Here is a 24290-nt window from a genome sequence, read left to right as displayed (position 1 = left end):
ACACACGCTCTTGTTAAAGCTTTACAACCCTATAAGAAACGCCACAACAAAAGTAACAGTACCTTGTTCTTGCACGCTGTTGCGTCCCGCTTATTGATCGTCTAAGCTGCGAATGTGAAGTTAAAACAATGGCCAAGGATATGACTCTGCTGTGGTGCTCCGGCTCTGTACCCTGCTGGAGGGTGATGATCGCTCTGGAGGAGAAGAACCTGCAGGGCTACAACCAAAAACTGCTCTCCTTTGAGAAAATGGAGCACAAGTCGAAGGAAGTGTTAGATATAAATCCCAGGGGACAGGTAGGGAGGAGCCTTCAGCCAACAGCCCCCTAACTAACACCACATATCCTGACTTTGCTCCTACGTTGCATAATAACCGCAACAGTGTCACCTTCATCAGCCCGGATATTTGCGCTGTTGCTCTGCAAGACGGTTAGTGGTACATTTGCAAAGTATTTTATTTGGCTCATATTCCGTTACTGAAGGAGAAACTTTGCTTCAGGAGCCGGCCTGCTGCGGCTCGTTTGTAAATATCCTACATGAAGGAAACAGTTAACGGAAATGTTTGAAAGAATTTGAGGCAGGCAAAAAAAAAATAATACGCTGTCAGAAATCCACCGTAGCTGCTGAATCTGTCTTCATTTTTTTAAAATCAAAGTTTAAAAGTCTCAATTTTAATTTTATTTTTTTACGGCTGCGGACATTCGCACAGCCTACAGAAAGCAGTTTGAATTGGACTCAATCAAATGGCTGGAATGACTGTTGCCACACATTTTTAAGCAGTGTTAAATAAAACATACAAATGAGGGGTTTTCTCATTGAATATGTGCTACTAAAAATGTTGCAAAATAATTAACTTACATGTTTCTTTACACTTCAAATCTAAAACTGGAAATATTTGGAATTTTACTGTTAAAATGCAAAGGAGACACTGCCCAGAGTTATTCTTAACCCCAATAAAGTTTTGTTAAAATAATCAATAAAATCATTTTACAGTCAATTTTTGTTCTTAAAGATTCCTGTTTGATAAAGCACAAGATAAGATAATGTTCATTTGTCACATGCACAGTTATACACAGTGCACAGTGAAATGTACCTTATGTACCTTCAACCAATAAGAAGTAGAAAAAAATATATATATAAATAAGAAGAATATAAAGTAATTCACACTATGCACTATATACATTATACATAGAATAATAGAATAATATAATCATTTACATTGTACATGATTGTCCAGTTTAGGGCTCAGAGTTGAGCAGACAGATGGCTTAGTCCTCAGGCAGCGGTAACGCCAGCCTGATGGGAGCAGAGAGACTGTCCGGGGTGGCTGGGCTGTTTAAGGATCTTCGTAGCCCTTAACCTGCACTGCTTGGTGTAAAGGTCCTGCAGGTTGGGGAGGTTGGTTCTGATGGTCCGTTCAGTTGAACGAACCACCCTTTTAAGGGCCATGAAGTCCTGTTTCGTTCAGTTTCACATTCAGCTGGTGATGCTTCCAGGCATGATGCTCTCAGTGGTGCAGGTGTAAAAAGCACTCAAGATGACCAAATTAGCACCAAGAGCCTGATATGCAGTAACTAATTGCAGTTTTCTCGCTTACAATATATATAATATATATGTATATATAATTTACTATATTTATTTTTCCTTTCAGCTTCCCACTTTCAAACATGGAGACATCATTGTCAATGAATCCTATGCAGCCTGTTTTTACCTGGAGGTGAGAACACAAATTTCCACTTAAACTACACACAACATCACAAAATGTGCCACGTTTAAATGTGTGTGTCTTTTCTTTATAACTGGCAGAGTCAGTTTAAATCCCAGGGAACCAAACTGATCCCAGACAGCCAAACAGAGCAAGCTCTGATGTACCAGCGCATGTTTGAGGGACTCACATTCTATGAGAAACTCAGTAAGTGTTACCTGTTTTTTCAAATCCTGATATCTACAATCCTGATCATTATTACATTCGGGGCAAGACTTTTTATCCTCCCACACAAAATAAAGTGGGAGGATTTGGCATCACACTCTCATCACACACAAGACTTCTCTGGTTTATATGAGCCATGAAATTTGGCATACGTGTTCTTTACCCTTTATAGTGTCAGAGTCTAACAATGTTACGTCCACTCTAAAGAAAGTTTTGCCGGCTAACAGAGGCTAACAGCGGCTACAGCAGTAAAAACAGGAGTGCCTTTTGACAGAAACGTTGAAGAAATCCTCAGCGGCTCACCTCAGTATTGATGTCATTGAACAGAAGTGAGCTTCTCTGACTCAACTCGTATTGGACTCCTTTCACAAAGTTTTACAGCCTCCTCCAGAGTAAATAGATGTGGATGCTCCACACTCAGCATATTGACAGCTGAGGTAAACAGCAGACCGACAGCCTCCCACGATAGCAGAAGACTCTGGAGCTGCTCTGATTCAGAGTCCTTCATATCTGGGTACACTCACTGACCAGCAGCTAGAGTTTTTGAGGTTAATCAGCAGTAAAAATGTAAAATACTGTGAAATATTTTTTATTTCTGTTTTATTGCTAAGTGATGATATTATTCAAATATGTTAAAATATTATGTGAACAAAAGTGTTTTTTTTACACATAAACAGTAGCAGAAACCCTCCGGCCTGACACGGCCGTTATGGGTTACAGTCTAAATTTCATGTTTTTGATCTCTTGGCTGACTAAAACATGTTTGTCCTACTGTAGCTATGATTATGCACTTGAATTCAGAGGCTAAGAAAACAACTCAGTTGACTGCAGTCTGCAATCTGCTGCCATCTAGTGGTGAGATTTTACACACTGAAACTTTAATGTTTTATGTTTAATGTTTTTGTTTGTTTGTTTGTTTTTTCAGGTGCAGTTATCTACTATGAGTGGTATGTCCCCGAAGAAGAGAGACATGATTCGGCTCTGAAGCGAAACAAAGAAGCTCTGATCACTGAGCTCAAACTCTGGGAGGGTTACCTGCAGAAAGTATGTCAATGAACAGCACACACACAAGTTCAAACTGACTTACTGATTGATTTATGTATTTTTTTTTTTATATATATATTTTTCTAAGCTGGGCTCAGGCTCTCACCTGGCAGGACCGTCCTTCACACTAGCAGACGTGGTGGTTTTTCCAACAGTTGCCACTCTCTTCATATTTGGGTAAAAATGCTGAGGCTGTTTGCATTTCCATGTCAGTAAAATAAAAGAGGAGCTATAGACAGTGGACTTGAAATGCTTTCTATGTTTCTGATCCGTAGGTTGTCTGCAGAGCGTTACCCTAAACTGGGAGAGTATTACAATCTGCTGAAGGAGAGACCAAGTGTCAAAGCCAGCTGGCCTCCTTATTGGCCGGAGAACCCCCAGGGACAAGACACACTGAAAGACATCTGATATTCACACACAGTTGTATGTAATGCTGCATAATGTCAGAGCGCCTTTTCTTGCCAATATACATTGTGCATATCTCTAACAACAGTTCCTGTTAAGTTAGCTGTTCAGGTTTGACTAACAGCAGTTTAAGGCCACCTCAGAAATCATATATATCCCCCTCAGTCACACTACAGCAAAGGTGTGAACTATGTGACTAGAAGTAATTTTCTCCGCCCAAAGGTAGCTCAAATGCTGTGTGTTTTCATGACTTTGCATAGAATATTTAGGTCAGTATTGCATCCTTTGCACGACTTTGCATTTTTTCTGTTCTGTCAATAAAAAGAAGTGCATTAGCTTTGTGGAGATTTTTTTTTCTCATAAAAAAAGGTTCAGTGATGATGCCATGCATTCAAGCATGTGCAATATGTTTATATCTTGAGGCAAACGGCAAACAGTAGAATACTGAAAAGGTTGAATATTTCTTACCTCGAAGTCTGAGAAAAAAGCACTAATGTACCAATAATGGAAGGATTCACACCTACTGAGAAACACAGTGTGTGTGTGTGTGTAGCATTCATACTGAGTGTTCTGCCTTGAGCTCGGACTTTAAATTAGCAAAACATCGTCAAACGGCGGCGATTGGTCCCAAAATTTTTAACCGAAACGGCACTGATTGGCTCTAAATATGAAGCGTTGGAACAGAGGAGAATGCAAGCCGAGAGCAGGTGTTGCTATGGTATGGTAAATCTGTCTAAGCAACAAGTCTAGGGGCAAATTGGGCCCCACTTTCTCCTTCATATCTGGTCTGTTTAAGTGTGGGCAGTTGTAAATCCTTCTCCAGGAGTACCATAGGATGGCCACAAGACGGTTGTTTTTGACATTTATTGTGATGAATTTTGCCTACTGTCTTGTTGATGTATTGAAGATGCTCTGGGATGTTTGTGCCTTTTCAGATAATGTCAGTAGAATTACTGACAGTTTCTAATGTATGCTTACAAAGTGCAGACTCAGCACAAATCTTAGACAAAGAAAAGGAAAGAGTATAAATACCACGGTTAGAAGAGGAGAAAGGAGAGAAGAGAAGATGTAGCGACTGTCTTTGTCCGTGTTGTCCGTTTTTTCCAGCAGCTACTAAGGCACAACCTCCCGGGAGGGCTTCTTGCTTTTACTTTTTGCTTTTGTCCTCTGTTTTTTGTGTCTGTGTATTTCTAAGTACTAGTAACTTTTTGCAACAGAGCTTGCTCATTGCCATGGATCATTTGGACAGTCTGATTTTATTTGGACTCATACTTAATCTCAGCACGGGCTCTCCTTGGTCGGAGGGTGTGATGAGGAAGCCGGGGCATGATCAACAGGTTCGTTCTTCTTTCCTGTTACTCTGTGTGTGTAACTCAGTCTTCACTATGCTACTGTCTGTGTCTTTTTAACTATTTGTGTGCTACTAAGATGTCTAATAAACAGCCTGCATCGGAACCTGCTCAACCCTGTGATTTGTTGGTAAATATGGTTTTAATTGGGTTTTAATTTGCAGTCAAAAAGGGAATATGGAGACCCCTAAAATGTAACCTACAAGTGCTGCTTCTCAACGGTATGATTTGAAACTACAGTATGAAAAAGGCAAAATTACAGGTCCCAGTTGTAGTTTCGTCTTCCAGGCAGTAGGTGGCAACACACGCTCTCGTTAAAGCTTTACAACCCTATAAGAAACGCCACAACAAAAGTAACAGTACCTTGTTCTTGCACGCTGTTGCGTCCCGCTTATTGATCGTCTAAGCTGCGAATGTGAAGTTAAAACAATGGCCAAGGATATGACTCTGCTGTGGGGCTCCGGCTCTCCACCCTGCTGGAGGGTGATGATCGCTCTGGAGGAGAAGAACCTGCAGGGCTACAACCAAAAACTGCTCTCCTTTGAGAAAATGGAGCACAAGTCGAAGGAAGTGTTAGATATAAATCCCAGGGGACAGGTAGGGAGGAGCCTTCAGCCAACAGCCCCCTAACTAACACCACATATCCTGACTTTGCTCCTACGTTGCATAATAACCGCAACAGTGTCACCTTCATCAGCCCGGATATTTGCGCTGTTGCTCTGCAAGACGGTTAGTGGTACATTTGCAAAGTATTTTATTTGGCTCATATTCCGTTACTGAAGGAGAAATTTTGCTTCAGGAGCCGGCCTGCTGCGGCTCGTTTGTAAATATCCTACATGAAGGAAACAGTTAACGGAAATGTTTGAAAGAATTTGAGGCAGGCAAAAAAAAAAAAAAAATACGCTGTCAGAAATCCACCGTAGCTGCTGAATCTGTCTTCATTTTTTTAAAATCAAAGTTTAAAAGTCTCAATTTTAATTTTATTTTTTACGGCTGCGGACATTCGCACAGCCTACAGAAAGCAGTTTGAATTGGACTCAATCAAATGGCTGGAATGACTGTTGCCACACATTTTTAAGCAGTGTTAAATAAAACATACAAATGAGGGGTTTTCTCATTGAATATGTGCTACTAAAAATGTTGCAAAATAATTAACTTACATGTTTCTTTACACTTCAAATCTAAAACTGGAAATATTTGGAATTTTACTGTTAAAATGCAAAGGAGACACTGCCCAGAGTTATTCTTAACCCCAATAAAGTTTTGTTAAAATAATCAATAAAATCATTTTACAGTCAATATTTGTTCTTAAAGATTCCTGTTTGATAAAGCACAAGATAAGATAATGTTCATTTGTCACATGCACAGTTATACACAGTGCACAGTGAAATGTACCTTATGTACCTTCAACCAGTAATAAGTAGAAAAAAAATATATATATAAATAAGAAGAATATAAAGTAATTCACACTATGCACTATATACATTATACATAGAATAATAGAATAATATAATCATTTACATTGTACATGATTGTCCAGTTTAGGGCTCAGAGTTGAGCAGACAGATGGCTTAGTCCTCAGGCAGCGGTAACGCCAGCCTGATGGGAGCAGAGAGACTGTCCGGGGTGGCTGGGCTGTTTAAGGATCTTCGTAGCCCTTAACCTGCACTGCTTGGTGTAAATGTCCTGCAGGTTGGGGAGGTTGGTTCTGATGGTCCGTTCAGTTGAACGAACCACCCTTTTAAGGGCCATGAAGTCCTGTTTCGTTCAGTTTCACATTCAGCTGGTGATGCTTCCAGGCATGATGCTCTCAGTGGTGCAGGTGTAAAAAGCACTCAAGATGACCAAATTAGCACCAAGAGCCTGATATGCAGTAACTAATGGCAGCTTTTTCGCTTACAATATATATAATATATATGTATATATAATTTACTATATTTATTTTTCCTTTCAGCTTCCCACTTTCAAACATGGAGACATCATTGTCAATGAATCCTATGCAGCCTGTTTTTACCTGGAGGTGAGAACACAAATTTCCACTTAAACTACACACAACATCACAAAATGTGCCACGTTTAAATGTGTGTGTCTTTTCTTTATAACTGGCAGAGCCAGTTTAAATCCCAGGGAACCAAACTGATCCCAGACAGCCAAACAGAGCAAGCTCTGATGTACCAGCGCATGTTTGAGGGACTCACATTCTATGAGAAACTCAGTAAGTGTTACCTGTTTTTTCAAATCCTGATATCTACAATCCTGATCATTATTACATTTGGGGCAAGACTTTTTATCCTCCCACACAAAATAAAGTGGGAGGATTTGGCATCACACTCTCATCACACACCAGACTTCTCTGGTTTATATGAGCCATGAAATTTGGCATACGTGTTCTTTACCCTTTATAGCGTCAGAGTCTAACAATGTTACGTCCACTCTAAAGAAAGTTTTGCCGGCTAACAGAGGCTAACAGCGGCTACAGCAGTAAAAACAGGAGTGCCTTCTGACAGAAACGTTGAAGAAATCCTCAGCGGCTCACCTCAGTATTGATGTCATTGAACAGAAGTGAGCTTCTCTGACTCAACTCGTATTGGACTCCTTTCACAAAGTTTTACAGCCTCCTCCAGAGTAAATAGATGTGGATGCTCCACACTCAGCATATTGACAGCTGAGGTAAACAGCAGACCGACAGCCTCCCACGATAGCAGAAGACTCTGGAGCTGCTCTGATTCAGAGTCCTTCATATCTGGGTACACTCACTGACCAGCGGCTAGAGTTTTTGAGGTTAATCAGCAGTAAAAATGTAAAATACTGTGAAATATTTTTTATTTCTGTTTTATTGCTAAGTGATGATATTATTCAAATATGTTAAAATATTATGTGAACAAAAGTGGTTTTTTTTACACATAAACAGTAGCAGAAACCCTCCGGCCTGACACGGCCGTTATGGGTTACAGTCTAAATTTCATGTTTTTGATCTCTTGGCTGACTAAAACATGTTTGTCCTACTGTAGCTATGATTATGCACTTGAATTCAGAGGCTAAGAAAACAACTCAGTTGACTGCAGTCTGCAATCTGCTGCCATCTAGTGGTGAGATTTTACACACTGAAACTTTAATGTTTTATGTTTAATGTTTTTTTTTTTTGTTTGTTTGTTTTTTCAGATGCGGTTATCTACTACGAGTGGTATGTCCCCGAAGAAGAGAGACATGATTCGGCTCTGAAGCGAAACAAAGAAGCTCTGATCACTGAGCTCAAACTCTGGGAGGGTTACCTGCAGAAAGTATGTCAATGAACAGCACACACACAAGTTCAAACTGACTTACTGACTGATTTATTCAAGCTTGATGTATTTTTTTTTTTTTTTTAAGCTTGGCTCAGGCTCTCAGCTGGCAGGACCGTCCTTCACACTAGCAGACGTGGTGGTTTTTCCAACAGTTGCCACTCTCTTCAGATTTGGGTAAAAATGCTGAGGCTGTTTGCATTTCCGTGTCAGTAAAATAAAAGAGGAGCTATAGACAGTGGACTTGAAATGCTTTCTATGTTTCTGATCCGTAGGTTGTCTGCAGAGCGTTACCCTAAACTGGGAGAGTATTACAATCTGCTGAGGGAGAGACCAAGTGTCAAAGCCAGCTGGCCTCCTCATTGGCTGGAGAACCCCCAGGGACAAGACACACTGAAAGACATCTGATATTCACACACAGTTGTATGTAATGCTGCATAATGTCAGAGCGCCTTTTCTTGCCAATATACATTGTGCATATCTCTAACAACAGTTCCTGTTAAGTTAGCTGTTCAGGTTTGACTAACAGCAGTTTAAGGCCACCTCAGAAATCATATATATCCCCCTCAGTCACACTACAGCAAAGGTGTGAACTATGTGACTAGAAGTAATTTTCTCCGCCCAAAGGTAGCTCAAATGCTGTGTGTTTTCATGACTTTGCATAGAATATTTAGGTCAGTATTGCATCCTTTGCACGACTTTGCATTTTTTCTGTTCTGTCAATAAAAAGAAGTGCATTAGCTTTGTGGAGATTTTTTTTTCTCATAAAAAAAGGTTCAGTGATGATGCAATGCATTCAAGCATGTGCAATATGTTTATATCTTGAGGCAAACGGCAAACAGTAGAATACTGAAAAGGTTGAATATTTCTTACCTCGAAGTCTGAGAAAAAAGCACTAATGTACCAATAATGGAAGGATTCACACCTACTGAGAAACACAGTATGACAGCCTTGCACAAATGCAAGCACAGAGTAACAGAGAAGCCATGAAGACAATCACACATTAGTTTAAGATTCATAAAGGGCGTTCTGTCATAGTGTCTTTACACTCAATGTAATAGCAAAGCTGCTTTTGTTACCCTAATATTTTGTCTGCATGTCTGTCACCAATCTCTGATTTACAGCAGTATATTAATGGATTTTATCTGCACCTTAGAAGCCATTCTGATATCCAGTCTCATCCCCTCAGACACAGCATAGCAAAAGAATGCTCTGGGAGCTACGTGAATAGAACCAGTTTTCCCTGCTCAAAGGTTGCTCCAGTGCTGCGTTATCATGACTTTGCTTAAACCAGATAGATCAGTGTTTCAACTTTTGCATGATTTTGCATTTTGTTCAGGTTCCACTAAGAGCAGTTTAACTTTAGTTGTCCTACAGATATCCAGTCTCATCCCCTCAGTCACACAATAATGGAATTCTGTGTGAAATACATGAGTAGAACTAGTTTCCTCTGCTCAGAGGTAGGTGAAATGCAATATGTTATCATGACTTTGCATAAATCAGGTAGTTCTGTATTTGCACAAGTTTGCATTTTGGTCCAATGGGAAAAAAACCCCCCAAAAAACGGGTGCACTAATTTTGTGGAGGTGTTTGTTTTTAAAGCACTGGCCTCCTCACACTAACCGATAAACCAGCTCAATGCAAGAACCTCAAGACTCTGCTGTTCACTGTGATCAAGTAATTCTTAACTGTCACTGGAAAATCAGTTTTTGCACAATTGCCAGAGCAGTTGGAGGTCTTTTTTATCAACAGTAAAGACATGTAATTCATGCTATGAGCCGACCTGCAAATGGGAAAAAAAAAATTAAAATATGGCTTTTCTTTAAAAACAGCAGACCTGAAAAAATAAAAACATACTGCTCTGTTCACTTCTGCACTTCAGCCTCTTCCACCTACATTTTGTGCTCTGCATTCATACGTTCATGCAACCTTTGTTTATAAAAGGCAATGCACCATTTTTATGGATATCTGCGTTCACAAGCCAAAGAAAATTTAAGCTGCCAAGAAAAGGTAAAGGCTTAGTCTGTTGAGAAACTATTTTGTCAAACTCCTTAAAAACATAAAATTTTACTTGGTATCAGTGTGTTCGTATTCAGCAAAACCGTGTGTTTTTTTTGTGATTTTGTAGCATTTCTTTTCTGAAAGCCACAGAAGACCCGGAATAGCAGAAACTGATTGCAAACTTCCTTTTGATATGCTGCACTGATACTAGAATTACTCAACTGGACACTTGCTCAAAGTTTTCTGAGGAAGTGTCACAAAGAAACCGATTATACATTGACATAAGAAATATCAGATATATTCAGCAGAAATTTTTCAAATATGTGACATGCTGAGTCACCGTGACTTTCCACTTAAGGGTTCACCATGAGTTTTGAATGTTATCAGCTTACTGTATTGCCTTTATCAGTTTGTAATCACTCCCAGAGATCTCGCCAGTGGATGTGCACCACGGAAACAGCAGGTTACTGCAGGAACATGTTAAAATGTAAACCATGATCAAAGACTATTTTGGCTGGTTTCAGTGGCTTCAAATGCAGCTGGAGGCATTGTCCACACAGATGTGGTTAATAATCAGCTGTGCTGTTACTGAAATGTTGAGACTTTAAAGGCGGAGTGTGTGAACTATCTTGCCTTAAGTGACCCTGATGGGATGGGCTGGTCCTGCTATAAATCCAGAGGTCTGTGATACTCTAGCCTCTGTCTTCATTTTGTCACCCCTCTATAACTTCACTCTCACTTGGAACAGTTCACTCTGAAACCATGGCTAAGACAATGACTCTGCTGTGGGGAGCTGGCTCTCCTCCCTGCTGGAGGGTGATGATCGCTCTAGAGGAAAAGAACCTGCAAGGCTACAACCAAAAACTGCTCTCCTTTGACAAAATGGAGCACAAATCCAAAGAAGTGTTAGATCTAAATCCCAGGGGACAGGTAGGGCCTAAATAAAATTACATCTTAACCAATGTACCATAGACTATTATCCTTCAATAACCTCAACAACACGCTCATCAACCTGATACATGCATGTATGTAGTGTTTTTCTGCAAGGTAGCTTCAGCCTGCACCTCCTCTGAGATTTTTATTTTTTATTTTTTTCAGGTTTTAGAAAGCCAGCCACAAAAGTTGACCTTTGACCAAATGTGATCCGAGTCCCAAGGGCAGCTATTTTTAAAGAGGAACACAAACAATCTCGTTTTCAGAGCTCTTCTCTCAAACAGTTGTTGCTGTATTACAAAATATTTTTTAATGTAGATCTGAGCATGCTCACGTGGTGTCAGACTTAGTGATCCAAAAGCTGAACTATTTTCACCTGAGAACTCTTTGAGTGTAGAGAAGGTGTAGAAAAGGTGTTTTAGCACCAACAACTTTGAGTGTTGTCAAAGAATTTATATTCAAATAATATCCAAATAATTCATGTGGCGCTTCACCCTTTGATAATTTGTCTTGCTCACATTATATTTATCTTTTTCAGCTTCCCACTTTCAAACATGGAAACGTTATTGTGAATGACTCCTATGCGGTCTGTTTTTACTTGGAGGTGAGGATAGCAATTCACCAAGAGGTTCTGCAGACCCTGCAGCTAAATGAAACATCACAAACAGTGAGAAGTTCCTGTGATTTTTTTCATTGGCAGAACCAGTTTAAGTCCCAAGGAAACAAACTAATCCCAGATGGCCAAGAAGAACAAGCTGTGATGTACCAGCGCATGTTTGAGGGTCTCACATTCTATGACAAACTCAGTAAGTGTTACCTGTTTTTTCAAATTCTGACATCTACAATCCTGATCATTATTACATTCGGGGCAAGACTTTTTATCCTCCCACACAAAATAAAGTGGGAGGATTTGGCATCACACTCTCATCACACACCAGACTTCTCTGGTTTATATGAGCCATGAAATTTGGCATACGTGTTCTTTACCCTTTATAGCGTCAGAGTCTAACAATGTTACGTCCACTCTAAAGAAAGTTTTGCCGGCTAACAGAGGCTAACAGCGGCTACAGCAGTAAAAACAGGAGTGCCTTTTGACAGAAACGTTGAAGAAATCCTCAGCGGTTCACCTCAGTATTGATGTCATTGAACAGAAGTGAGCTTCTCTGACTCAACTCGTATTGGACTCCTTTCACAAAGTTTTACAGCCTCCTCCAGAGTAAATAGATGTGGATGCTCCACACTCAGCATATTGACAGCTGAGGTAAACAGCAGACCGACAGCCTCCCACGATAGCAGAAGACTCTGGAGCTGCTCTGATTCAGAGTCCTTCATATCTGGGTACACTCACTGACCAGCGGCTAGACTTTTTGAGGTTAATCAGCAGTAAAAATGTAAAATACTGTGAAATATTTTTTATTTGTTTTATTGCTAAGTGATGATATTATTCAAATATGTTAAAATATTTTGTGAACAAAAGTGTTTTTTTTACACATAAACAGTAGCAGAAACCCTCCGGCCTGACACGGCCGTTATGGGTTACAGTCTAAATTTCATGTTTTTGATCTCTTGGCTGACTAAAACATGTTTGTCCTACTGTAGCTATGATTATGCACTTGAATTCAGAGGCTAAGAAAACAACTCAGTTGACTGCAGTCTGCAATCTGCTGCCATCTAGTGGTGAGATTTTACACACTGAAACTTTAATGTTTTATGTTTAATGTTTTTGTTTGTTTGTTTGTTCAGGTGCAGTTATCTACTACGAGTGGTATGTCCCCGAAGAAGAGAGACATGATTCGGCTCTGAAGCGAAACAGAGAAGCTCTGATCACTGAGCTCAAACTCTGGGAGGGTTACCTGCAGAAAGTATGTCAATGAACAGCACACACACAAGTTCAAACTGACTTACTGATTGATTTATGTATTTTTTTTTTATATATATATTTTTCTAAGCTGAGCTCAGGCTCTCACCTGGCAGGACCGTCCTTCACACTAGCAGACGTGGTGGTTTTTCCAACAGTTGCCACTCTCTTCATATTTGGGTAAAAATGCTGAGGCTGTTTGCATTTCCATGTCAGTAAAATAAAAGAGGAGCTATAGACAGTGGACTTGAAATGCTTTCTATGTTTCTGATCCGTAGGTTGTCTGCAGAGCGTTACCCTAAACTGGGAGAGTATTACAATCTGCTGAGGGAGAGACCAAGTGTCAAAGCCAGCTGGCCTCCTTATTGGCCGGAGAACCCCCAGGGACAAGACACACTGAAAGACATCTGATATTCACACACAGTTGTATGTAATGCTGCATAATGTCAGAGCGCCTTTTCTTGCCAATATACATTGTGCATATCTCTAACAACAGTTCCTGTTAAGTTAGCTGTTCAGGTTTGACTAACAGCAGTTTAAGGCCACCTCAGAAATCATATATATCCCCCTCAGTCACACTACAGCAAAGGTGTGAACTATGTGACTAGAAGTAATTTTCTCCGCCCAAAGGTAGCTCAAATGCTGTGTGTTTTCATGACTTTGCATAGAATATTTAGGTCAGTATTGCATCCTTTGCACGACTTTGCATTTTTTCTGTTCTGTCAATAAAAAGAAGTGCATTAGCTTTGTGGAGATTTTTTTTCTCATAAAAAAAGGTTCAGTGATGATGCCATGCATTCAAGCATGTGCAATATGTTTATATCTTGAGGCAAACGGCAAACAGTAGAATACTGAAAAGGTTGAATATTTCTTACCTCGAAGTCTGAGAAAAAAGCACTAATGTACCAATAATGGAAGGATTCACACCTACTGAGAAACACAGTGTGTGTGTGTGTGTGTGTAGCATTCATACTGAGTGTTCTGCCTTGAGCTCGGACTTTAAATTAGCAAAACATCGTCAAACGGCGGCGATTGGTCCCAAAATTTTTAACCGAAACGGCACTGATTGGCTCTAAATATGAAGCGTTGGAACAGAGGAGAATGCAAGCCGAGAGCGGGTGTTGCTATGGTATGGTAAATCTGTCTAAGCAACAAGTCTAGGGGCAAATTGGGCCCCACTTTCTCCTTCATATCTGGTCTGTTTAAGTGTGGGCAGTTGTAAATCCTTCACCAGGAGTACCATAGGATGGCCACAAGACGGTTGTTTTTGACATTTATTGTGATGAATTTTGCCTACTGTCTTGTTGATGTATTGAAGATGCTCTGGGATGTTTGTGCCTTTTCAGATAATGTCAGTAGAATTACTGACAGTTTCTAATGTATGCTTACAAAGTGCAGACTCAGCACAAATCTTAGACAAAGAAAAGGAAAGAGTATAAATACCACGGTTAGAAGAGGAGAAAGGAGAGAAGAGAAGAGAAGATGTAGCGACTGTCTTTGTCCGTGTTGTCCGTTTTTCCAGCTGCTACTAAGGCACAACCTCCCGGGAGGGCTTCTTGCTTTTACTTTTTGCTTTTGTCCTCTGTTTTTTGTGTCTGTGTATTTCTAAGTACTAGTAACTTTTTGCAACAGAGCTTGCTCATTGCCATGGATCATTTGGACAGTCTGATTTTATTTGGACTCATACTTAATCTCAGCACGGGCTCTCCTTGGTCGGAGGGTGTGATGAGGAAGCCGGGGCATGATCAACAGGTTCGTTCTTCTTTCCTGTTACTCTGTGTGTGTAACTCAGTCTTCACTATGCTACTGTCTGTGTCTTTTTAACTATTTGTGTGCTACTAAGATGTCTAATAAACAGCCTGCATCGGAACCTGCTCAACCCTGTGATTTGTTGGTAAATATGGTTTTAATTGGGTTTTAATTTGCAGTCAAAAAGGGAATATGGAGACCCCTAAAATGTAACCTACAAGTGCTGCTTCTCAACGGTATGATTTGAAACTACAGTATGAAAAAGGCAAAATTACAGGTCCCAGTTGTAGTTTCGTCTTCCAGGCAGTAGGTGGCAACACACGCTCTCGTTAAAGCTTTACAACCCTATAAGAAACGCCACAACAAAAGTAACAGTACCTTTTTCTTGCACGCTGTTGCGTCCCGCTTATTGATCGTCTAAGCTGCGAATGTGAAGTTAAAACAATGGCCAAGGATATGACTCTGCTGTGGTGCTCCGGCTCTGTACCCTGCTGGAGGGTGATGATCGCTCTGGAGGAGAAGAACCTGCAGGGCTACAACCAAAAACTGCTCTCCTTTGAGAAAATGGAGCACAAGTCGAAGGAAGTGTTAGATATAAATCCCAGGGGACAGGTAGGGAGGAGCCTTCAGCCAACAGCCCCCTAACTAACACCACATATCCTGACTTTGCTCCTACGTTGCATAATAACCGCAACAGTGTCACCTTCATCAGCCCGGATATTTGCGCTGTTGCTCTGCAAGACGGTTAGTGGTACATTTGCAAAGTATTTTATTTGGCTCATATTCCGTTACTGAAGGAGAAATTTTGCTTCAGGAGCCGGCCTGCTGCGGCTCGTTTGTAAATATCCTACATGAAGGAAACAGTTAACGGAAATGTTTGAAAGAATTTGAGGCAGGCAAAAAAAAAATAATACGCTGTCAGAAATCCACCGTAGCTGCTGAATCTGTCTTCATTTTTTTAAAATCAAAGTTTAAAAGTCTCAATTTTAATTTTATTTTTTTACGGCTGCGGACATTCGCACAGCCTACAGAAAGCAGTTTGAATTGGACTCAATCAAATGGCTGGAATGACTGTTGCCACACATTTTTAAGCAGTGTTAAATAAAACATACAAATGAGGGGTTTTCTCATTGAATATGTGCTACTAAAAATGTTGCAAAATAATTAACTTACATGTTTCTTTACACTTCAAATCTAAAACTGGAAATATTTGGAATTTTACTGTTAAAATGCAAAGGAGACACTGCCCAGAGTTATTCTTAACCCCAATAAAGTTTTGTTAAAATAATCAATAAAATCATTTTACAGTCAATATTTGTTCTTAAAGATTCCTGTTTGATAAAGCACAACAAGATAAGATAATGTTCATTTGTCACATGCACAGTTATACACAGTGCACAGTGAAATGTACCTTATGTACCTTCAACCAATAATAAGTAGTAAAAAAAAAATATATATATATAAATAAGAAGAATATAAATAAGTAATTCACACTATGCACTATATACATTATACATAGAATAATAATAATAAAAATAAATAAAAATGTATCATATTTATTTTTCTTTTCAGCTTCCCACTTTCAAACATGGAGACATCATTGTCAATGAATCCTATGCAGCCTGTTTTTACCTGGAGGTGAGAACACAAATTTCCACTTAAACTACACACAACATCACAAAATGTGCCACGTTTAAATGTGTGTGTCTTTTCTTTATAACTGGCAGAGTCAGTTTAGATCCCAGGGAACCAAACTGATCCCAGACAGCCAAACAGAGCAAGCTCTGATGTACCAGCGCATGTTTGAGGGACTCACATTCTATGAGAAACTCAGTAAGTGTTACCTGTTTTTTCAAATCCTGATATCTACAATCCTGATCATTATTACATTTGGGGCAAGACTTTTTATCCTCCCACACAAAATAAAGTGGGAGGATTTGGCATCACACTCTCATCACACACCAGACTTCTCTGGTTTATATGAGCCATGAAATTTGGCATACGTGTTCTTTACCCTTTATAGCGTCAGAGTCTAACAATGTTACGTCCACTCTAAAGAAAGTTTTGCCGGCTAACAGAGGCTAACAGCGGCTACAGCAGTAAAAACAGGAGTGCCTTCTGACAGAAACGTTGAAGAAATCCTCAGCGGTTCACCTCAGTATTGATGTCATTGAACAGAAGTGAGCTTCTCTGACTCAACTCGTTTTGGATTCCTTTCACAAAGTTTTACAGCCTCCTCCAGAGTAAATAGATGTGGATGCTCCACACTCAGCATATTGACAGCTGAGGTAAACAGCAGACCGACAGCCTCCCACGATAGCAGAAGACTCTGGAGCTGCTCTGATTCAGAGTCCTTCATATCTGGGTACACTCACTGACCAGCAGCTAGAGTTTTTGAGGTTAATCAGCAGTAAAAATTTAAAATACTGTGAAATATTTTTTATTTCTGTTTTATTGCTAAGTGATGATATTATTCAAATATGTTAAAATATTATGTGAACAAAAGTGTTTTTTTTACACATAAACAGTAGCAGAAACCCTCCGGCCTGACACGGCCGTTATGGGTTACAGTCTAAATTTCATGTTTTTGATCTCTTGGCTGACTAAAACATGTTTGTCCTACTGTAGCTATGATTATGCACTTGAATTCAGAGGCTAAGAAAACAACTCAGTTGACTGCAGTCTGCAATCTGCTGCCATCTAGTGGTGAGATTTTACACACTGAAACTTTAATGTTTTATGTTTAATGTTTTTTTTTTTGTTTGTTTGTTTTTTCAGATGCGGTTATCTACTACGAGTGGTATGTCCCCGAAGAAGAGAGACATGATTCGGCTCTGAAGCGAAACAGAGAAGCTCTGATCACTGAGCTCAAACTCTGGGAGGGTTACCTGCAGAAAGTATGTCAATGAACAGCACACACACAAGTTCAAACTGACTTACTGACTGATTTATTCAAGCTTGATGTATTTTTTTTTTTTTTTAAGCTTGGCTCAGGCTCTCAGCTGGCAGGACCGTCCTTCACACTAGCAGACGTGGTGGTTTTTCCAACAGTTGCCACTCTCTTCAGATTTGGGTAAAAATGCTGAGGCTGTTTGCATTTCCGTGTCAGTAAAATAAAAGAGGAGCTATAGACAGTGGACTTGAAATGCTTTCTATGTTTCTGATCCGTAGGTTGTCTGCAGAGCGTTACCCTAAACTGGGAGAGTATTACAATCTGCTGAGGGAGAGACCAAGTGTCAAAGCCAGCTGGCCTCCTCATTGGCTGGAGAACCCCCAGGGACAAGACACACTGAAAGACATCTGATATTCACACACAGTTGTATGTAATGCTGCATAATGTCAGAGCGCCTTTTCTTGCCAATATACATTGTGCATATCTCTAACAACAGTTCCTGTTAAGTTAGCTGTTCAGGTTTGACTAACAGCAGTTTAAGGCCACCTCAGAAATCATATATATCCCCCTCAGTCACACTACAGCAAAGGTGTGAACTATGTGACTAGAAGTAATTTTCTCCGCCCAAAGGTAGCTCAAATGCTGTGTGTTTTCATGACTTTGCATAGAATATTTAGGTCAGTATTGCATCCTTTGCACGACTTTGCATTTTTTCTGTTCTGTCAATAAAAAGAAGTGCATTAGCTTTGTGGAGATTTTTTTTTCTCATAAAAAAAGGTTCAGTGATGATGCAATGCATTCAAGCATGTGCAATATGTTTATATCTTGAGGCAAACGGCAAACAGTAGAATACTGAAAAGGTTGAATATTTCTTACCTCGAAGTCTGAGAAAAAAGCACTAATGTACCAATAATGGAAGGATTCACACCTACTGAGAAACACAGTATGACAGCCTTGCACAAATGCAAGCACAGAGTAACAGAGAAGCCATGAAGACAATCACACATTAGTTTAAGATTCATAAAGGGCGTTCTGTCATAGTGTCTTTACACTCAATGTAATAGCAAAGCTGCTTTTGTTACCCTAATATTTTGTCTGCATGTCTGTCACCAATCTCTGATTTACAGCAGTATATTAATGGATTTTATCTGCACCTTAGAAGCCATTCTGATATCCAGTCTCATCCCCTCAGACACAGCATAGCAAAAGAATGCTCTGGGAGCTACGTGAGTAGAACCAGTTTTCCCTGCTCAAAGGTTGCTCCAGTGCTGCGTTATCATGACTTTGCTTAAACCAGATAGATCAGTGTTTCAACTTTTGCATGATTTTGCATTTTGTTCAGGTTCCACTAAGAGCAGTTTAACTTTAGTTGTCCTACAGATATCCAGTCTCATCCCCTCAGTCACACAATAATGGAATTCTGTGTGAAATACATGAGTAGAACTAGTTTCCTCTGCTCAGAGGTAGGTGAAATGCAATATGTTATCATGACTTTGCATAAATCAGGTAGTTCTGTATATGCACAAGTTTGCATTTTGGTCCAATGGGAAAAAAACCCCCCAAAAAACGGGTGCACTAATTTTGTGGAGGTGTTTGTTTTTAAAGCACTGGCCTCCTCACACTAACCGATAAACCAGCTCAATGCAAGAACCTCAAGACTCTGCTGTTCACTGTGATCAAGTAATTCTTAACTGTCACTGGAAAATCAGTTTTTGCACAATTGCCAGAGCAGTTGGAGGTCTTTTTTATCAACAGTAAAGACATGTAATTCATGCTATGAGCCGACCTGCAAATGGGAAAAAAAAAATTAAAATATGGCTTTTCTTTAAAAACAGCAGACCTGAAAAAATAAAAACATACTGCTCTGTTCACTTCTGCACTTCAGCCTCTTCCACCTACATTTTGTGCTCTGCATTCATACGTTCATGCAACCTTTGTTTATAAAAGGCAATGCACCATTTTTATGGATATCTGTGTTCACAAGCCAAAGAAAATTTAAGCTGCCAAGACAAGGTAAAGGCTTAGTCTGTTGAGAAACTATTTTGTCAAACTCCTTAAAAACATAACATTTTACTTGGTATCAGTGTGTTCGTATTCAGCAAAACCGTGTGTTTTTTTTGTGATTTTGTAGCATTTCTTTTCTGAAAGCCACAGAAGACCCAGAATAGCAGAAACTGATTGCAAACTTCCTTTTGATATGCTGCACTGATACTAGAATTACTCAACTGGACACTTGCGCAACGTTTTCTGAGGAAGTGTCACAAAGAAACCGATTATACATTGACATAAGAAATATCAGATATATTCAGCAGAAATTTTTCAAATATGTGACATGCTGAGTCACCGTGACTTTCCACTTAAGGGTTCACCATGAGTTTTGAATGTTATCAGCTTACTGTATTGCCTTTATCAGTTTGTAATCACTCCCAGAGATCTCGCCAGTGGATGTGCACCACGGAAACAGCAGGTTACTGCAGGAACATGTTAAAATGTAAACCATGATCAAAGACTATTTTGGCTGGTTTCAGTGGCTTCAAATGCAGCTGGAGGCATTGTCCACACAGATGTGGTTAATAATCAGCTGTGCTGTTACTGAAATGTTGAGACTTTAAAGGCGGAGTGTGTGAACTATCTTGCCTTAAGTGACCCTGATGGGATGGGCTGGTCCTGCTATAAATCCAGAGGTCTGTGATACTCTAGCCTCTGTCTTCATTTTGTCACCCCTCTATAACTTCACTCTCACTTGGAACAGTTCACTCTGAAACCATGGCTAAGACAATGACTCTGCTGTGGGGAGCTGGCTCTCCTCCCTGCTGGAGGGTGATGATCGCTCTAGAGGAAAAGAACCTGCAAGGCTACAACCAAAAACTGCTCTCCTTTGACAAAATGGAGCACAAATCCAAAGAAGTGTTAGATCTAAATCCCAGGGGACAGGTAGGGCCTAAATAAAATTACATCTTAACCAATGTACCATAGACTATTATCCTTCAATAACCTCAACAACACGCTCATCAACCTGATACATGCATGTATGTAGTGTTTTTCTGCAAGGTAGCTTCAGCCTGCACCTCCTCTGAGATTTTTATTTTTTATTTTTTTCAGGTTTTAGAAAGCCAGCCACAAAAGTTGACCTTTGACCAAATGTGATCCGAGTCCCAAGGGCAGCTATTTTTAAAGAGGAACACAAACAATCTCGTTTTCAGAGCTCTTCTCTCAAACAGTTGTTGCTGTATTACAAAATCTTTTTTAATGTAGATCTGAGCATGCTCACGTGGTGTCAGACTTAGTGATCCAAAAGCTGAACTATTTTCACCTGAGAACTCTTTGAGTGTAGAGAAGGTGTAGAAAAGGTGTTTTAGCACCAACAACTTTGAGTGTTGTCAAAGAATTTATATTCAAATAATATCCAAATAATTCATGTGGCGCTTCACCCTTTGATAATTTGTCTTGCTCACATTATATTTATCTTTTTCAGCTTCCCACTTTCAAACATGGAAACGTTATTGTGAATGACTCCTATGCGGTCTGTTTTTACTTGGAGGTGAGGATAGCAATTCACCAAGAGGTTCTGCAGACCCTGCAGCTAAATGAAACATCACAAACAGTGAGAAGTTCCTGTGATTTTTTTCATTGGCAGAACCAGTTTAAGTCCCAAGGAAACAAACTAATCCCAGATGGCCAAGAAGAACAAGCTGTGATGTACCAGCGCATGTTTGAGGGTCTCACATTCTATGACAAACTCAGTAAGGCTACTTTTTTTTTTACCAATAACAATTACTAGGATCATTTAAAACCTCAGTATGTATTACATTAGTGTCTCCTTCATGGTAGGGCATACATGACATTAAATACATAATGTTCTGACTGTTTTGGCTGAGTCTTCACGCAGTCTTCTGCAGAGAACTGTTGTGGCAGTGGTGCAGTGGGTAGGAGCTTGCCTTGCAGCTGGAAGGTTGCTGTTCCTGCACTGCTTTGTGTCCCTGGGCAAGACACTTAAACTACATTGCCTAACAGCAGTGCCTGTCTCTGGCTGCATGACCACAGATGCTTGTCTCTAGATGAGTGATCTGGAATGATCGTTTCGTTGTGTGCACAGTGACAATGAGTTGAATCTAACACCTAATGGGTGTCCATTTCTCACTTTTTATCAGGAAAACATGTGCAAACACACGGCAGCATCAAACACATTAACTTTGCACCATGCTGACATTAAAGATGTGAGGAGTGCATGGCATCTTGATGCTGTTTCCGCCAGCAGCAGAACAGTTGGTATTATATTCATTCACTTAGCAGTAGCTGCTTGAGGAAATAATGGTGGATTTCTGGAAGGGTGGTGCTTTGTTTGAGAGCCTGCTAAACTAGCTACTAGACTGGCTTCATGCCATCACGTTATGTAATGATGTAGATAAGTAACGGACTCAAAAGAAAGAATTTTAGACAGTTTAGGAGAAGTGCATTTTGTGTGTTCTTGCTCTCACACACACACACACACACACACACACACACACACACACACACACACACACACACACACACACACAGAAAAACAGTAAAAACAACTACCAAAAAGCTATATAATTTAGTAAAGAATGGGAAACTCAAAAACAGGATCTTCAGTTTCATCCCAGCTACAATGTATTTCTTTTTGTCAATATAGACAAAGAGGAGACTGTCGTCTTTTTTTTTTTTTTATATTTTCTATAAGAACAGGAAGTGTCAAAATAGTGCTGGTATACCCTGGAAAAATGAGAGTTTATCAGTTTTGAAGAGCAAAACTTCTAGCATGATGTTCCTGCAGCAGGTGAACTTACTATCTGTTGGATGTGTAATGTTTTGCTCATTTTTAGATGCAGTTATCTACTATGACTGGTTTGTTCCTGAAGGAGAGAGACATGATTCAGCTCTGAAGAGAAACAAAGAAGCTCTGACAACTGAGCTCAAACTCTGGGAGGGTTACCTGCAGAAGGTATGTGTATAAAAAAAGACAAACACAAACTGATACAGCTTGCTTTGATTTATTCAAACTTGCTGTATTTTTGCACTTCTTTTTCTCAAGTTGGGCTCAGGCTCTCACCTGGCAGGACCCTCCTTTACACTAGCAGATGTGGTCATTTTCCCTACGGTTGCTTACCTTTTCAGATTTGGGTAAGTGTGGCAGAGATGGAAATAAAAGTGCTGTGTGCTTCTCCTTGATGTTTCATCAGTATAATAAGTGATGAGCTGTAGTCACTGCACTTTATAAATGCTTTCTACCTTCTGATCCGTAGGTTGTCTGCAAAGCATTACCCTAAACTGGGAGAGTATTACAATCTGCTGAAGGAGAGACCAAGTGTCAAAGCCAGCTGGCCTCCTCATTGGCTGGAGAACCCCAAGGGACAAGACACACTGAAAGACATCTGATATTCACGGACACTTGAATGAATGTCACATAATGACATTGCAGCTTTTGTTGTGGTTAATCATATACACTGTGTGCAAATCCAACAACAATATCTCTTGGCTTGTACATGTTTAGGTTTTGTTAACAGCAGTTTTTTTTTTGTTTTTTTTGTTTGGTGTCAGACGATCTAACATCTCAAATCTCCCAAATTTTTATGAATGCATTTTTCATCTTTTTCGCTTTAATAGATTTATATTAGTGAGAATTTTTAGTACACATGGTATTGTAAATACAGATTATTGAACATATAATATTAGAGCGAAAACACAACCCCCTGTGAGCAAGCACTTAGTTACAGTGGGGAGGAAAAATACAACCAGGCTCATGGAGGGGCAGCCATGTGCCCTGATCGGTTGGGGGTGAAGGGAAAGAAAATACAGAAGTGATTGAAAAAATAAAAACAAATGTGTTCTAAAGATGTCCATTCTCATATCCTTAATGATACATGAAATTCTTGTACTCGGCCCCACAAATCTTAGAAACATGGTGTCTAACCAGATACTTACTCTGGATGGCATCACTTTGGCCTCCAGTAACACTGTGAGAAATCTTGGAGTCACTTTTGACCAGGATTTGTCCTTCAATGCACATATTAAACAAATATGTAGGACCGCTTTTTTGCATTTGCGCAATATTTCTAAAATTAGAAACATCCTTTCTCAGAGTGATGGTGAAAAGCTAATTCATGCATTTATTACTTCTAGGCTGGACTATTGTAATTCATTATTATCAGGCTGTCCTAAAAGCCTTCAGCTGATCCAAAATGCTGCAGCTAGAGTGCTGACAGGGACTAGAAAGAGAGAGCATATTTCTCCCATATTGGCTTCTCTTCATTGGCTCCCTGTTAAATCTAGAATAGAATTTAAAATCCTTCTCCTCACATGCAAGGTCTTGAATAATCAGGCCCCATCTTATCTCAAAGACCTCATAGTACCATATCACCCCAATAGAGCACTTCACTCTCAGACTGCTGGCCTACTTGTGGTTCCTAGGATACTTAAGAGTAGAATGGGAGGCAGAGCCTTCAGCTTTCAGGCCCCTCTTCTGTGGAACCAGCTTCCAGCTTGGATTCGGGAGACAGACACCCTCTCTATTTTTAAGATTAGGCTTAAAACTTTCCTTTATGATAAAGCTTATAGTTAGGGCTGGATCAGGTGACCCTGAACCATCCCTTAGTTATGCTGCTATAGGCCTAGGCTGCAGGGGGGTTCCCATAATGCACTGTTTCTCATTCACCTTATTTACTTTGTTTATACTCCACTCTGCATTTAATCATTAATTGTTATTAATCTCTGGCTCTCTTCCACAGCATGTCTTTTTTCTCTCCCCTCAGCCCAACCGGTTGTGGCAGATGACTGCCCCTCCCTGAGCCTGGTTCTGCTGGAGGTTTCTTCCTGTTAAAGGGAGT

The 24290-nt window shown here is 40.0% G+C and overlaps 5 protein-coding genes across 5 annotated transcripts; all 5 read left to right on the top strand.

Moving 5' to 3' along the window:
• The first annotated feature begins 37 nt into the window (after positions 1–37).
• LOC115788143 (glutathione S-transferase A-like) lies at positions 38–3715 on the top strand. The gene is made up of 6 exons (XM_030741082.1): positions 38–296; positions 1651–1716; positions 1806–1911; positions 2855–2973; positions 3062–3150; positions 3249–3715. The coding sequence occupies exons 1-6, from the start codon at positions 129–131 to the stop codon at positions 3379–3381; spliced, it is 681 nt and encodes a 226-aa protein (XP_030596942.1). The 5' UTR covers positions 38–128; the 3' UTR covers positions 3382–3715.
• Positions 3716–5045: 1330 nt separating this feature from the next.
• Positions 5046–8750, top strand: LOC115787791 (glutathione S-transferase A-like). Its single transcript, XM_030740507.1, has 6 exons — positions 5046–5324; positions 6682–6747; positions 6837–6942; positions 7890–8008; positions 8097–8185; positions 8284–8750. The coding sequence occupies exons 1-6, from the start codon at positions 5157–5159 to the stop codon at positions 8414–8416; spliced, it is 681 nt and encodes a 226-aa protein (XP_030596367.1). The 5' UTR covers positions 5046–5156; the 3' UTR covers positions 8417–8750.
• Positions 8751–10692: 1942 nt separating this feature from the next.
• On the top strand, positions 10693–13545 carry LOC115787792 (glutathione S-transferase A-like). Its single transcript, XM_030740508.1, has 6 exons — positions 10693–10939; positions 11481–11546; positions 11643–11748; positions 12686–12804; positions 12892–12980; positions 13079–13545. The coding sequence occupies exons 1-6, from the start codon at positions 10772–10774 to the stop codon at positions 13209–13211; spliced, it is 681 nt and encodes a 226-aa protein (XP_030596368.1). The 5' UTR covers positions 10693–10771; the 3' UTR covers positions 13212–13545.
• Positions 13546–14885: 1340 nt separating this feature from the next.
• LOC115787866 (glutathione S-transferase A-like) lies at positions 14886–18187 on the top strand. The gene is made up of 6 exons (XM_030740624.1): positions 14886–15161; positions 16122–16187; positions 16277–16382; positions 17328–17446; positions 17534–17622; positions 17721–18187. Exons 1-6 carry the CDS (start codon positions 14994–14996, stop codon positions 17851–17853), a joined length of 681 nt encoding a protein of 226 aa, XP_030596484.1. The 5' UTR covers positions 14886–14993; the 3' UTR covers positions 17854–18187.
• A 1932-nt stretch (positions 18188–20119) lies between these two features.
• On the top strand, positions 20120–23453 carry LOC115787963 (glutathione S-transferase A-like). Its single transcript, XM_030740780.1, has 6 exons — positions 20120–20376; positions 20918–20983; positions 21080–21185; positions 22290–22408; positions 22499–22587; positions 22710–23453. Exons 1-6 carry the CDS (start codon positions 20209–20211, stop codon positions 22840–22842), a joined length of 681 nt encoding a protein of 226 aa, XP_030596640.1. The 5' UTR covers positions 20120–20208; the 3' UTR covers positions 22843–23453.
• Positions 23454–24290: the final 837 nt, after the last annotated feature.

This window comes from Archocentrus centrarchus, chromosome 11 (assembly GCF_007364275.1).
Source record: "Archocentrus centrarchus isolate MPI-CPG fArcCen1 chromosome 11, fArcCen1, whole genome shotgun sequence".
Taxonomy (NCBI): domain Eukaryota; kingdom Metazoa; phylum Chordata; class Actinopteri; order Cichliformes; family Cichlidae; genus Archocentrus; species Archocentrus centrarchus.
Note: the sequence above shows the minus strand (reverse complement) of the source record. Positions and strands in the feature narration are given on the sequence as shown.